General features: G+C 52.5%; 1 protein-coding gene across 1 annotated transcript in view; it reads right to left on the reverse strand.

The window, feature by feature from the left end:
- ctnna1 (catenin (cadherin-associated protein), alpha 1) overlaps positions 1-14,775 on the reverse strand; it is a 78,726-nt gene that overhangs the window by 49,113 nt on the left and 14,838 nt on the right. The window contains exon 7 of the mRNA XM_035519658.2: positions 11,207-11,410. Coding sequence (XP_035375551.1) covers positions 11,207-11,410 — 204 coding nt within the window. The remainder of the gene's footprint in view (positions 1-11,206; positions 11,411-14,775) is intronic.

Consider the following 14,775-nt stretch of genomic DNA (forward strand, 5'->3'; position numbering starts at 1 on the left):
AACGCAATTAAAACCGCGACGACCTCGAAGAAAGCCTCTCTCCGAAGCAGTCAGATTCAACTCGAGGCAATCTGCTTGCGTTGAGACGCGAGTCGGCCCGGTCTCGAGTCTTACCTGCGCTGAGTGTGGTGGATTAAGAACTGTGCTGCAATCATACCTGTGGCGAGTGGAGCTCCAGGGGGCAGGGTGGAGGCGGGGGGGGGGGTCGCGGCCCGGGCGGGTTCAAGAACTGGCTTTGCATTACAGGTTTTCAATAAATCTGCAAAACGCTTACTAGGAGGGATGTATCGATCCGGGCCCGGGCTCTCATGTGCAAACAGCTCCCTAATGTATTTACAGCTTTGTGCATTTAAAAGTTTCAGTTGGCTAAGATAATGTAGAGGGGATGCATGACGTGTTCTCTTATGTAAATGAGAGAGATAGAGATATTGGTGTCAGAATACAGTGACAACGCAGAAGAGTAGCATTATTAGGCTGAACAACAACTAAGCAAATATTTTATTATATTCTTTTAAACTTTAAATTCCGCAATGGTCATTATTGTTCCCATCTGTCCGCTACTTGCTTATTCATTCAACTATGCTGGCTATACACGGACGGCAAGAGCATTTCAATATACTGGCTTGATCAGCCTGCCTTCTGCCCTCGACGTGAAGGGTCACTGGGAAATGTACAGTTCGTTACATTATGCATACGGAGATAACCTTTTCATTTTATACACCTCCCTGCCTGAGGAGCTGGCACGCGAGCGGGGAAGGGGGACGATACTGCAGCCTTCCCAACTCAGTTACGACAATGGTCACATAGTACACAGTCATCGGGTTACTAGTCGCTGCGCGAGAGAGAGGAGACAAAAAGAATGCCAATTCCGGCAGGCTTCCCCTGCCTTTGCGGTGTGACTGCGTGCCATGTCGGTCCTCTACAGGGAGCTAAAACATGGCTCCATATCCGTCTTTATTTTGTCAGCTTAAGGTCAAACTCAACTGGCATGCAAACCAGAAGGCAGCTCGTCAAAACTCTGCGTGCTCGGCCCCCGCGCGCCAGCACATTCTTCTAGTCAGTCAGACTGACCGGATGAAAAATGTGTCACAGACGGTAGAAAGATCACCATTTTGATTTATTAAGCGCATTAAAAACACCGAATCATATCACCTCCTAAGCACATTTGATGACTGATGACCGCTCCGTGGTTACCTAGACTACAAACCTAAACAGGGTCCGGTGACAGCACTTCACAGTGCGCGCGCACAGAGAGAGCGAGAGCGAGAGAGAGCGAGAGCGAGAGACAGACACACATGCAATCCAGCTCCTAAACCTCAGCCGGAGTTCTGTCGGGAGCCGTGAATTTGTAATCTCCGTGCCCCTGGGGCTGCAAACTGTGCGGGGCTGCGTGTTCCTGCACAGAGCCGGTTTCGAATCCGGTCTGGGAGAGCCCACCAACGACCTCAACCTTGGGGTGAATCCGACATGTTTCGGCAGAGCACGAAACCTGCCAGATGGCACTGCACTAGCACACTAGCTGCCCCGCTTCGATAGGTTGTTCGCGGAGAAGCGTCCTGCAAAGTCGACAGCTCAAGACGGCCAATGAAAACGGGCAGAGCAACAACACGGCCGCATCCCGCCCGGGATGGTGTCAGCGCCCCGGAGCTGACTGGCGGAGCTCATCAAAAGTTTATGCGACCTCTCAGAAGGCTGCGACGACAAAGTCGGAGACGCTGTAGGAGAGCAAACAGACGTTGGCTGCTTGCGGGGAAGCGTAAGTGAGCGGCGTCGCCCACAACGGGTAGATCCATCAGGCGAGTGGCGAGTGAGGTGAGGAGCAGCTAGTCCGCAGTGCTCATTGCTTCACACCAGACACGGCCAGCCGTGGTAGACCGCATGCACGGTCAACGGCGCATGTGGGGACACAAAAACCATTCCTGGGAACAACCCCCGTGGGAAGGAAGAAACAGGCTAGGGTTACCGACTCTATAACGACGACTAGTAATGGTGCTTTGATTGAATCCCCAGTGATTTAATCCAAAACGGTTGCTGTTATGAGGAGCTCCATCACAGGGTTCTTTCATGGAGTTCACATATTTGCGAAGAAAAGTTAACTCTGGTCTAGGCCTTTGCTGAGTTCTGTATTAACAGTGCAGAGTAAAAATATAGCCTAGGCTAGCTATTTTCTGTTCCGATTATGACCTAGATTGCATCATATAGCAAGAGCACACTGCTTCATACAGGTGCCAGATAGAAACTCCTGGCCTGCAACGCAAAGCGGGTGGCAAACGGGAGCGCCCTGGCTGCTACGTGTACACATTGGAGGAAAATTACAATTAATCGGCAATTACTACGCAGCAATTTGCCCAACACCTTGTGTAAGAAAGGTGCCACATAAATGTGTAAACAAGCACGCAAGTCTCAGAAGGCACTCTAAACAAGTCACCTTTTCACACAGTTACGAACACGGGGTGAAAATGGAGGAGGATGCTGACGTGCGCGGCGGTGTTACCGAGGGACTTCTGACAGCTCCTCCAGCCAGCAGGCCTGCACATCTCTTAAAGCACCGAAGGATTCGGGTCAGACTCCAATAGCCGCTTTGGGGGAAAGGGGGGGGGGGTTATTCCGAGGCGGTTATTCCTGGCTTAAGGCCCATTTATCTTGCGGAAAAAGTGATTTATTCCTTTCCTTGGGATATTTATTAAATGGAATTATAAGAGGATTTCAGGTGGAGGAAATTGTAAATTCTCCCAGCCGTGCGTCCCAGATTAGACGCGCCTGGAGAGCGCGAGGGCTAGGAACAGTGTTCTGCCGCTGGGTTTCCTCGTGGACCAATAAAGGGCTGCAAGCGCCCACACCGCAGCCGCCGCAGAAAAGGGGTGGAGCCGGACGCACTTCCGCCTGAGCACGCTGCACTCTGGACCCATTTACATAGCAACTCCACCCCCAGCCACCGATGCCCTCATTTGCATCGTGACGCCAGAGCGTCGCGGTCGCAGGATGCTACACTCACCCGTGCCCTCAGACCCCATCAGACCTGCGTCGGCAGAACGCTTCTCTGCTCGCGGCGGTTGTTTTCGACCACGCGGCCTATGACAACCCATGCCGGCATTCCATTCCGATGTCATTCGCTAATAACAAATGACGCCCAACGCAGTGGTGAATAATGAATGCGTTATGCGAATTCGGTTCATTCAATATTAACCAGGGTAGTGTCTGCGTGAAGTACTCCTTTAATCATGTGAAGGACAGGAGGGGATCAAACTTCCCGTCAGTGACCGGCACTTAAATCCCCCTCTCCAAGCATGGGGCAATTTCCCATTGGCAAGGTCAGGGACATGCACAAATCGCGCACGTCAGGCAGGGCGCCGGTGAAGGATGCCAGTGGGAGCGGCATTCAGCCCACGTCACCCACCACCTCCCAAGCCCACATGCAGGGGAAACCATGACAGGTGGTGAGAACCAGCAGAAAGTGGCCGGTTTGCTTTCTTAACTGCATACTTCAAGCACGACTTTAAGGTTAAGGGGCGAATGGGAGCTGGTAAAAAGTAGGGCACATTTGTAAGCTCTTGCTAGCAGACTGGCGAGGCGTGACCTACATAGGCGTCTGAGAGCCTGCCTGCGTCGGAAGGACAGCCCGTTTCACTGCTTCACATGAAAATTTGATGAAGGCTTTTTTTGAAACACGATTTGAATCCGTTTGATTTATGGAGGACGCATGCAAAAATCCCTTTGGGTCCAGCATCCATTTTTTGGCGGGGGGGGCTTTGCTCCCTCTGGTCACGATCATTGGGCGCTTTGCACTGGGAAGGATAATGCGGGGTTTGCGTTAACTCGGGTCGCCAGCACTCCGTGAAGAGCACGTGGAAGCCACGCCCGCACTGCCATGGAGACGATTCTCCGTGTGTGCCACAGTCTGAGAAGGAGGGGGCAGAGCCCAACCAAGGGCACAGCTCTAGTCTGCTGGGCACAGGAGGACCCGGTTGGAGGCAGCGGCGCACTGCAGATCGCTGCCCTCGCCTCCACATCAAATGATGCCAGACGTGCGCTGCACGACTCGCCGGTCGGAGACCATCAATGCCTGACTCAGAAAAGTCAGGTGGCGAGGGCCACCCAAGACACAGACACAGACACACAGACTCTCTTCCTCCCTCTCTCCCGCCCCCTCTACTGCCTCACCAACTCCAATTCTCTCTTCCCCTCCCTGCATCTCCGCTCCTCACTCCCGGTCCCTGCGGGTAGAGGGAAGCACTCGTGTAACACTAGTGAGCGACTCGGGCCATGCAACCGACTGACTGCGCAGTGTAATGCCTCCACCAAGTTCAGCACGGGGGCAGGCGCGCCCGGCGTCGCAGCCATGGCGAGAAAGGCCGTCATCTCGCGGAGGCATTTTGATCACTTATCCGCCAGCTCGGATCCGGAGGGAGGAATTTATGGCAGGCGTTATTAAACGGCCTCCTCAGCAGGTTTACACTGCACAGATAAGGAATTAGACATAAAACTTCCGAGGCTGCAGTGAGAGGAATATGCTTGGGAATATTAACTGATGGAACTTATAGAAACGGGGAGTGTTCGTGATGGCCGCAACAAACACGCAGAATGGATGCATAAAAGGTGACGTAAGGTCAAGGCAGGTCAAATGGAGGGAGCACCTAACCCGGCCTGCGGCGGTGCTGAACTTACTCGGTCATATTTTTATGACACACCAAGGGCTTCAATGGGGCTTAATAGAACCTGTCCGTCAGCCCAAGTGATCGTGTGGTTGGCAGGCAGGCGGGCAGCAGCCATGCAAAGCCAGGAGGGTGGAGGGAGTAATCACCGGCGCTCGGCCACCCCTGCTTCAAGCAGTCCTGGGCGGAGGATACAGAGGGGTGTGGAGGAAATCTCCGCTGGAGCACCACCCACCACGCCACACTGCGCGTGGTCAAGTCTGCCCGGGGCCGGGCTAAAGCAGCCGGGCGAAACGCTGACGGGTCCGTTAGTCTTTCGGTTGAAACGCGCCACAAATAAATCTTCTTAAACAGGTCAGTGATGAACAAAGGAGGGCAGGAAACGAAATTACATATGGGAAGCCACATTTTCAAAAAAAATTTTGGATCACAAAAATTGGATCACCGTTCGCCGCTTGAACCCACAAGAGCTACGATATTAAAGTGACAGATGTCCTGACACGGAGAACAGCGTCTTCTTATTGCCGGCAGATGTGTGAGGGGCAGGGAAGGGGGTACCGGGACCGGCACAGGAAGCCATTCGGACTGGGGGCTACATCACGGACTCAGGGAACAAGGCTTCGAGAGCGCTGCCCTCTTGTGGCAGCACGCTCGCGCCACGCTTCGCATGTCATCGGCGCGGCGACAAGTACGGTTAACGTTATATAATCGCTTCCTGCCATTCTCATACGCAGGAACCAACACGACCCTAATGACGGTGCCGTGAAGGATATTCCTACCCAGAGAGAACGAGAGGGAGGGAGGGGCAGAGACAAAGAGGAAGGCAGAGAGAAGGGGAGATTGTTCATTCTTCATCTTGGTGAAATGTAATTAAGGCTGAGAGGAGAACTGTCTCACCTCCCTACCTGCCAACAGATCCAATCAAAGGCACTGAAAGATCAAGGACCAGGACTGGAGAAAGCCTGAAAGGCAGACAGCCTGTTAGTGACAGCCTGGTGCTTTATGGGAGGCTATAAATATAGTCCACATCACAGGGGCATTCAATCTTTTCTTTGATACATAATGTGCACTACAATTTGTTTTAATTACGCGTTTGGCTGGGATTACACCTAGATCACATCAACTGACTCAAATTCTGTCCGTTCCCCGCACCCACACAATCATCCACCTGGTCCTCACCTATGCAAATGAGAACAATAATTCAAACCATTTTCAAAGCATTGTCTCCCGGTGATGGATGCGGTTTACCAAAACTGACCTCCATTAGTGAGCTCAGTTTTGTGTAAGGAAAGTCTGAAAGAGACACGTCTGCGATACAGTCGCCAAAGCACGGCTCTGGCAAGCAGATGGACTTCCCACTAGCTATCTGCTGGTAGACAAGCAGGACAGCACATGGTTACTGAGCATTTAATGGAAAAGCTCTCCACACACACACACGCGAAGTGGCCTTAGCACAGTGAAAAAGACATTAAATGGGATGTCGCATGGAATGGGTCCCTCACCCGGGGCTAAGAGGAGACTCTGCTCAGGAGAGTGCGTGCGTGTGTGCGTGGGAGAATGCACACGTCAACAACGGTCCCCTGGTCTTACAGTGCTAAGCAAACAGCAGCTGGGTGCAACTGAGGCTACACTGATATTCAACACCTCTGGAAAGCAATTCGCCTGTTCAAAACACACCCACAACGCGTCCCTGACCTGAGCGATGGATCACAATGAGCCGCTTGAACCCACAACAGCTATGATATTAAAGTGACAGATGTCCTGACACGTAGAACAGCGCCTTAGTACCTCGGACTCCGCGGGGGGGGGGGGGGGGGGGTAGAGATGTAGTGTGCGTGTAGTGTCTGGGCTTCACGGTTTTTGTTTAACTGGAGCAGAGAATCTCCTTTGCATAGCAACAGACGGCCACCCCCTCTCCCATCAAAAGCAGCCCCTCTGGACGCGTTCTCTACCTCCTCGCCGGCATCGTATGGAGAGGCTGCTATATTGCCATGTCAGCCTGCTCCCTGTGCCAATTTAGACAATCATGTTTCCCCAAGTAGCTCCCCCCTCCCCCCGCCCCCGTTCCGCCTGGCTCTCTAGAGTATAAACACATCCATTCGCCCTAATGGTGGCCATTAAGATAAAGTCCTGTAGGACCTCTCAAATGCTTAACAAATAAGGTATTTGAAGTGTAGGTGAGAGACGCAGATCAGTGTGCGGCTTCCCACGTTCTCCGCGGGTGGCTCGCCAAGCTCGGCGGTTCAACAGCTTTCAGATCAACACCTGTCGTCCAGACATGGCTGCGTTCAACTGTGCTGCGACAAAGCGGTCGTCATTGCGGCATGCACATTCCGGTTCTAGGGTTCACGGGCCTGGCTTTGAAACGGACGACCCGCAAGGTTCCCCGCTTCCGCTCGAGCGTTTATATGGTCCTGAAGCAGACGCAGTAAGACCAAGTAAAAACGTTCCTGCCAATTCCATGTGCAACCTTAAAATACAAGACAAAAAACTCAATAAAGTCTAAACCATCTGCACAGCATTTAATATAAATTTATAATAATCGGATAATCACTTGAGCCAAATGCAATGATCTATACGTAACACGGTCAGTCTGTTGAAAATAATAATAATAATAAAAACCAAGTGAAAACATTTCTGAAGCATGCTACGCTAAAGGCCTGGAGAGCTAGAGAAATGTGTTGGTTGTGAAATGGATGTGGCGTCATGGGCTCAGCAGGTTACGCCGCTCCCATTACGCAAAATTAGAGGGCGTGATGGACGGCAGGCTTGAAGCTGAACTCCGAATATACATTCAGCCCTGACTGAGGCACAGTGGGTAGCACGGGCCTTCGCCTCCTTGCTGAGGATGCTTTTAACGCACAAGCCGGAATTCTAGCCTCCGCAGGGCCGCGAAGACGCGAAGAGCCACCAAGACGCGAAGCCAGAGTAGTTTGCCTTCGCAAAAAGGGTTCGATGGACAGGCTTGGAACGCCACGGGGCTCCGACCATGACGGGCTGCTGAGCCGAAACTCAGTATGTTAAGGCAGAATTGGCAGTGTTGCTATGTAAAGACGTTAGTGTGCCATTCCGACTTTGAGCTGCGGAGTCCTGAACGGAGGGGCGCTTCGTCAGGGCCCCTCCTTTCCGCCGGGCATGTCTGCATGGGCGAGCACACCCTGAACACAGCCGTGTTCCTGTCAGCGCACTCCGCCTCGCTAAGGTCTGCGCCAAACTCGATCCTGCCATGAAATATTAAAATGATCACCCCCCCCCAAAACCAACCCCTCGCCGAAGTCTTTACGTCGAGCACGGCCAACCTCTGTGACAAAACCAACCGAATGTATAAATAAATAAATCGAACTAGTGATTCAATTGGAGGGGTGGAGGAGAGTGGAGCCACGGTGCCGGGACTTGCCCGTCTTTTTGGGTTGAAACTTCCCAAAGGCACACAGAGCAGGACGGGAATGAAAAGGAAGCAGCTTCTTAAATGAGAGAGCGAGAGAGAGAGAGAGAGAGAGAGAGAGAGAGAGCGCTTCATTATAACTTGGTGAAATTGCTACTCGCTGTTCAAAAGATGAGGGGGAGAGGGAGAAGTGGGGTAGAGCAGTAAAGGAAGAGACAAGTAAAAAGAAGAAAATATATGGCCGTCTGGCCCATGCTGCTGGATCAGCACTCAAGACTCCCATTATGCATTCTGGGCAAGCAGTGTGTCCATATCTAAAAGAGTCACTTCCTCTCGCAAACAAGGGACTCCACAGAAAAATTAGAGCCCTAAAAATGACATTTAGGGGAGCAATTTTAAACCACTGGAGACTGCATTTTTTAGGATGAAAAACATACCGCACAGTAGAGGCCCTGACTGCTGCACGGCCAGTGAACACGCCACAACCTGTCACTGCGGCAGCCTCAATGAGCCCTGACAACAGGTGCGACGCTTTTTCTTCTTCAACAGCAGGCCGGGGGGGGGGGTTGTCGCCTCACGCAGGTAACAGGGGGGCACACTCTTCCCCATGCAGGCTGGCACTGGATTATCCTTTTGGGTGCCAAATTCCGGTGGCGGTTAGGTTAAAGATCTTCCATAAAAGCGGTGACTCATCCGTTCAGCTGGTCACCGTCCACGCGCGGCAGCGGGAGGTGACCCGGAACGTACGCGCAGCCGTTATTCTAAAAGCAGAATGCGGGATAGCTGGGCCGCAGGGCGATAATTATCCGACGAGAGACTTTCCGGAAAAGCGACGGCGGGTGAGAAATCAATTTAGAAATGATTTTGCCAAAATCACGCAGGCCATGCTCTGACCCCCGACTAATTAGACAGTCTTTCACGGGGGGAGGGTCGGAAGAGGAGTCGAGAGGCACTGAACAATGCCACCCTATTTACATCCGCTCTGCATGTCTACGGAGCAGGGACAAATTAATCGCTGCTTTTTAACGCCCCTCCTTGATTAATGCGTTGTTTATCGTTTCGTTCAAGGACCAGCCCCGACGAACTGTGACCGACGATCAGCACCGGCCACCAGCAGGAAAATCCGCGAGGCCGCGATGCTTTAATTAACGGCCGGTCTTGAGCGGAAGGGGGCTGGCGAGCGCACACGGGTGAAGCAAGGGGGGGGGGGCGGCAGGAGTCACGCACAAGCACACACACGCGACCCACCCACCTACCCCACTCACCGTCACGGCATGCAGACCGCGGGCCGCCATGCCAGCTGCCTGAGCTCAAAAAGAAATAAGCGGCCCACACGCTAGGCCGGGGTAAGCGCGTGGGACGGATTTCTACAGGGTTTGGTCCAATTACATTAACTTTTTTTTTTCCAAGCGACCGCGCTCACATGCCAAGTGCTAGAGAACACAACCGGCTTATTAGAGGGAAGCCATTGGCTGCAGACGTCGCTACTTGATAAGTCACATATTTGTGACTAATGTGGCTTCTGGAGTCGATCTGTGCCCAGTTCTCCGTGCCAGCCGGGCCTGCCATTAAAAAAACAAAAAAAACAAAACAAAACAAAAAAAAAACGGCGTCGCCTGGATGTTTCGCCCGGCGGTCGTGGCTTTACCCATGGGTGCCAGGCGAACATGCCTCACGCCCATGCAGAGATCCAGCCCAAAAACCCACGGCTTCCTCGCTCCGCCGCATAGGGGTGGAGCGCGGGAAGTTAATGATGGGGGACAGCGGTGAACCGGGCTGCAAACAACCTGCAATAGGGCACAGACAGCACCTCCAAGTGGAGAAGCATCATAGCCATGGCTGCTTGGCAGGAAGAGGGGGGGGGGGGGGGCATGGCTAAGTGATGGCCAAAGACAAAAGTGAGACAAAATGAGTGCAAGAGACCAGCAGTGAGGGCGAGAGGAAGAGGGAGACAGAGGGAGAGACCGGCAAAGGTCTGACACCGGTGTGTTTTGTCAGATCACTGCAGCACAGGAAGGCGAGAAGGCATGCTGCATCTCGTCCCAGCACGACACTTCACGCGATCCAAAAAAGAAACACGGTGAACGAGGGATGAAAAGGAAGCATTACCGTGACAACACAGCGAAAGGGAACAACCAACCGTGTTCTGCGGCTGGCGGTGGCATTGTATGGCATCAAACGGAGTTTGATGCAATTCCGCTGCTAAATGACAGAGAGGAGGAAACATGTCAAAATGCAGAGAGAAAAGGCAGGGAGACTGTGCGCGCGGGCCCACACATGCTTGCAGGGTGAGATGGCATTCCCAGCTGCGTCTCCGTAGACTCCGAGTGATCCTCGGTACACCTCCACGGCTGCAGCGCAGCACCCCCAACTGACCCCTGACGACTATTTATTCAATCAGCTAATTTTGGATCAATTAGAAAAGGCCCAGTACCAGCGCTGGCTGACAGTGGGAGAAATTTCCTCTCCTTAGGAGAACACACCCCCAGATGTCGTCATTCCAGTTGAGGAGGTAGGAGCCCAGGCACATCGCACAGGCGTCTTTAAGTGTCAGCCGTAACTCCGAGGTTGGGAGAACCCTGGGAAGGAGCCAGGGGCCTATCCTGGGGAGCAGTCCAGCTCCATGCTGCCTGTTTACCTCCCCTCAGCTACGCAAACACCCAGGAGGCCGTGCTGCAGGGGTTCAGATGCTTAGAGCCGTGCAAACCTGGTCCCCAGCCACAACGCTGTACATTGCCTTCATACTCCAGTCAGTTTTGCTCATTATCGGGTGCTCTGTGTGCTGAGTGAGGAGCTTGTGGAGTGACACACACAGAGCAAGGGGTTCAATTCCTCTAGAACATTCTAGACACAAACTATTTCATATAGAAGCACTTTGATTCTGAACATTTAAAACAAACAAACAAAAACAAACACCACTTTTTTGAGAAGGTAATTTGGGGAGCATGGCTTGCATTTCACTGATGTTCTAAGCACCTCACTGCTGCAGAGGGTGAGCTGATGGCAGGGAAGGCCCACAGGGCAAGACAATGGATGACTGTGTGGAGTCAGGCCTTCTTCAGACATCTCTTCTGAGACCAAAGCTTTTTTTTTGGGGGGGTGGGGGATGAGAAGAGAGTGTGTGTGTGTGTGTGTGTGTGTATGTATGGTAGTAGGAGAGAGCACCTACGTTGCCCATGTACTCCGAGAGCAGGTCCTGTAGCGCCTGCCGTACAGAGTTACACTCGGCCACAATGCGCTCACGCCTGTCGTCACGGGTGCAGGACGAGTCGGCCATGAGGGCGGCGCCACTGATGATGCTCTCCAGCCTCTCTTCCAGAGAGGGGCGGAAACGCTCCTCGCTGAAGCTCATCGGGTCCACAATGATCTGCTTCTACAGGGGTCAGAGGGGGAGGGAAAAAAAAGGAAGGGTGTGTTAAATTTTGGCTAAAAACATTCATCTATGTGGGGTTCAGTTTACCATAAAAACTCATGGGACCCAAACCCCTCAGTTTTGTAAAGATGTCTTAAGCGTACACAATACAATAAATCTGGAGCAGAATTTCCTCTCTCCCAAAGCGTTAAAAGCAATTTCTTTCCCACTTCCATAAGGCATAGCCAGCCTCCCGTCACCACACAGCACTTCTCACACTCATAACGCCCATCAACACCGCCACAAGACACCCCCAAAACGATGGCCAAAACCTGCCAAACGGACTGACCACTGGACCAATTCCATTTCTTAATTGTAAATAATAAATGACAATGATATCAACTATTGGAGAGGGGACAGAGCGCAAATGTTTATAACTGCCACACAAACCAATTTGATGTCTATATGATTATTTACTGCTCACTTCGCATACTTTGATGCACATATGTGTCAGTATACTCTTGGTGTATATTAAAACTTTATAATAGATATAAAAATATTTTTTAAAAAGCTGGACTGACCACAGGAAGCGTGTGGGTAGCTGAGAACAGCAAGTCACACAAGCTACAATAGCTCCGCCCACCCAGGACAGTCAGCCCGTGCTCTTCATTAACCTGGAGGATTAATAATTCATACCCTCAGAGACAAGGGGGCCGTTTAAGGCCATCGGCTGCGTTGGGCAGCATGCAGACTTGTGAGGTCCACTGAATCTGCATTCCCCCTCACGCCCATCCTAGTTTCCATTACGCAGCAGAAAGGAGGGAAAAGATCGAATCGAATCGGCCAAAAGCCCCGCTTAACAGGACAGTCTGGGGCGAAACGCAGCCCAGACGTGCCCACACATGGCCGGAGCGAAGCAGACAGCCGCATGGGCGGCTGGGCCTCGGAAGCAAGCCGTCTGCCTTGCGTGCCGTCTAGGCTCCATCCGGCCCTTTAAACCGCAGATCCCCATTAACACGCCACAGGCACGCCACCAGTGCACCTCTGTCAAGTGCGGCCTTCTCTCTCCTCCTGAGGGGAGACCAACGCACTCAGACACCCGCTATGCTGCACAGCCATCAGAGGGGAGTCTCTGCTCTCCTGCACAGCCGTCAGAGGGGAGTTGAGGCCAACAGAACGTGGCTATGCATGTGAAACACACTGTGCCTGTTAACAGCCCCCTCCTCTCCCGTGATTATGGACGACATTTTGTTTGTCCCCTGTTGAGTTTGGAAGAAGCAATGCTACGCACCCTTCACACACACACACACACGGTTGGGTCTTGTTCTATCAGAGGGAGTGTGTACTGTCTCACTGACATGACAGCCAAGAATTGACAGTTAAAATATTGAACAAATAAGTCTTACCTAGTAGAAATGCCTTTAAAAAAAAAAAAAGGGGGGGGGGGGGCGAGCACAGCTTAAATGTGAGTTTATTAGACTGCTCTGATCTGACCTCCTTTGCTTGCGTGTCATGTTGCCATGGCAACAAGCCTGTGTGCGTGTGTCTCTCTCTCTCTCTCTCTCCCCTTCTTTGTGACTCACCGCAAAGTTGCCTCGGCTGGGAATTAGGCAGCGAGAAGTGAGGTGGAAAAATGTGTGTGAGAGCTGAGCTTTCTGCATGGTCACCAGGAAATTACAGATAAACCCCCACACACACATCCGGGCTCATATGTTGCCTTGTCTACTCTCTCATTCGCATGCATGTGAACACACATGCCCGCACACACACAACTTGCCATTAACGCAGATGCCATCTGGCTGAATAGCAACAAGAATTCAAGCTTCTGCTTTCTCCCTCTCTCTCCCCCCGTGTGTGTGTGTGTGTGTGTGTGTGTGTTCTGCTACTTCACACTCAATGACTTTTCAAGGACCTTTGGGTATCAATAAGAGCAGACAGCACCAGCCACTACATTTAGAGCGCGCCCTCTCTCACTCTCTCACACACACACACACACCCACACACCCTTTGTGGGTTGCAGGCAACCCAAGTTTGCGTATTAGCCGCGTGCATCAAAAACAACCCTTAAATGACTAACAGTAGCCAGCAGGGAGCAGCTGGTCCAAACCTGCCACCTGCTCGCGTGACTAAAAGGTAACTGCTGGTACTGAGCCCCTCCTGGGCCACCGTGCTGGGTTAGGCCAGCGCGTGAGGAGCTGCGGATGGCCCCGACGGCGCGTCGGCCAGGGCCACGGGCTATGCGCGTTTTCGGCACGGCTGCCTGGGCCAGCGGGAGCGGTGCGCCGCACAATACTCATTTTGGGCTAATTAACAAACTAAACGTAACGAAGCAACAAGCACTGGCTGATGCAGATCCAGCCGCCTGCACGGCGACCTCCGCAGCGGGATTTTATGAGTAGGCCGCGCCCCCTGCTTGGTCCGGGGTCTGCGCGCAGCTCGGGGAGACCCGAAAACTGGCCCGGGCTCTGTTCCGTGAAGCCTTCAGCGAGGCGGGGGAGCGGTCGATACGACGCGGCGAATCCGATTCTCTTAAATGGCTCCTGCTGCGGATTAAGCACCTTGGCCACGTCGCGGCGCTCCAAACGGTCCGATGGCGTCGCCAAATGTCATCTGCTCCCATTAGCCGTGTACTGCTAAGCGGTTCCCATCAACCCCGCTGAATGGGGGTGGGTGGGGGCGCTGGCAGCAGAGAGAGGGCAGGCCACTTTGATTCCATCACAGCCGAGCATCATTAGCCCAGGCAGTGTAATGAGGTAATATTTCTGCGGTGCGGGGGATCGATCCCAGCGCCTCCTGCCTTTATAACTTCCCCCAGAACCGTGTGGAGCAAACCCAAGGGCAGAGCGAAGCAGTACCAATCTCAATCTCAGGACACGCTGAGAGTCAAACAAACACAGAGGGTGGGGTGTGGTGCAGCGTAGCTGGTTGCTTTGAGCCACAGGGAGTAGCAGGACTAATCCCAGGACACACTGTGAGCCACATAGGGTAGCAGGACCAATCACAGCAGGTAGGACCAACAGACTCAAGGGTCTGGCTGGGGCCAAACGCTCTGCTTCGACTCCTCACCAGGGCCACACTTCACCGGAATGCTCATACAGTGAAACACCACCGTCGATTGTTACGGTGGGCTAATGGCGAATGAATAATTTGAAAACGGATCCAATTTGCTTGAATCACTAAAGATTTACGGTCTGGCACATGCACACCTAACTCCACTGATAGCTCAAAACTTAAAGAAATAATTAAATCGATAGCTCTAACGTTGTTAGCATCCGAGGCTGCGTCTTTCCCTTTACATAGCAAATGATTAAATTGCCATTTTTCTCAAGTCTTATAGCTCCAGTCGGTAAAGGACATGCCACTGAACCATGGGAATTTTTCACTGC

Source organism: Electrophorus electricus, chromosome 4, assembly GCF_041902795.1.
Source record: "Electrophorus electricus isolate QZ-2024a chromosome 4, ASM4190279v1, whole genome shotgun sequence".
Taxonomy (NCBI): Eukaryota; Metazoa; Chordata; class Actinopteri; order Gymnotiformes; family Gymnotidae; genus Electrophorus; species Electrophorus electricus.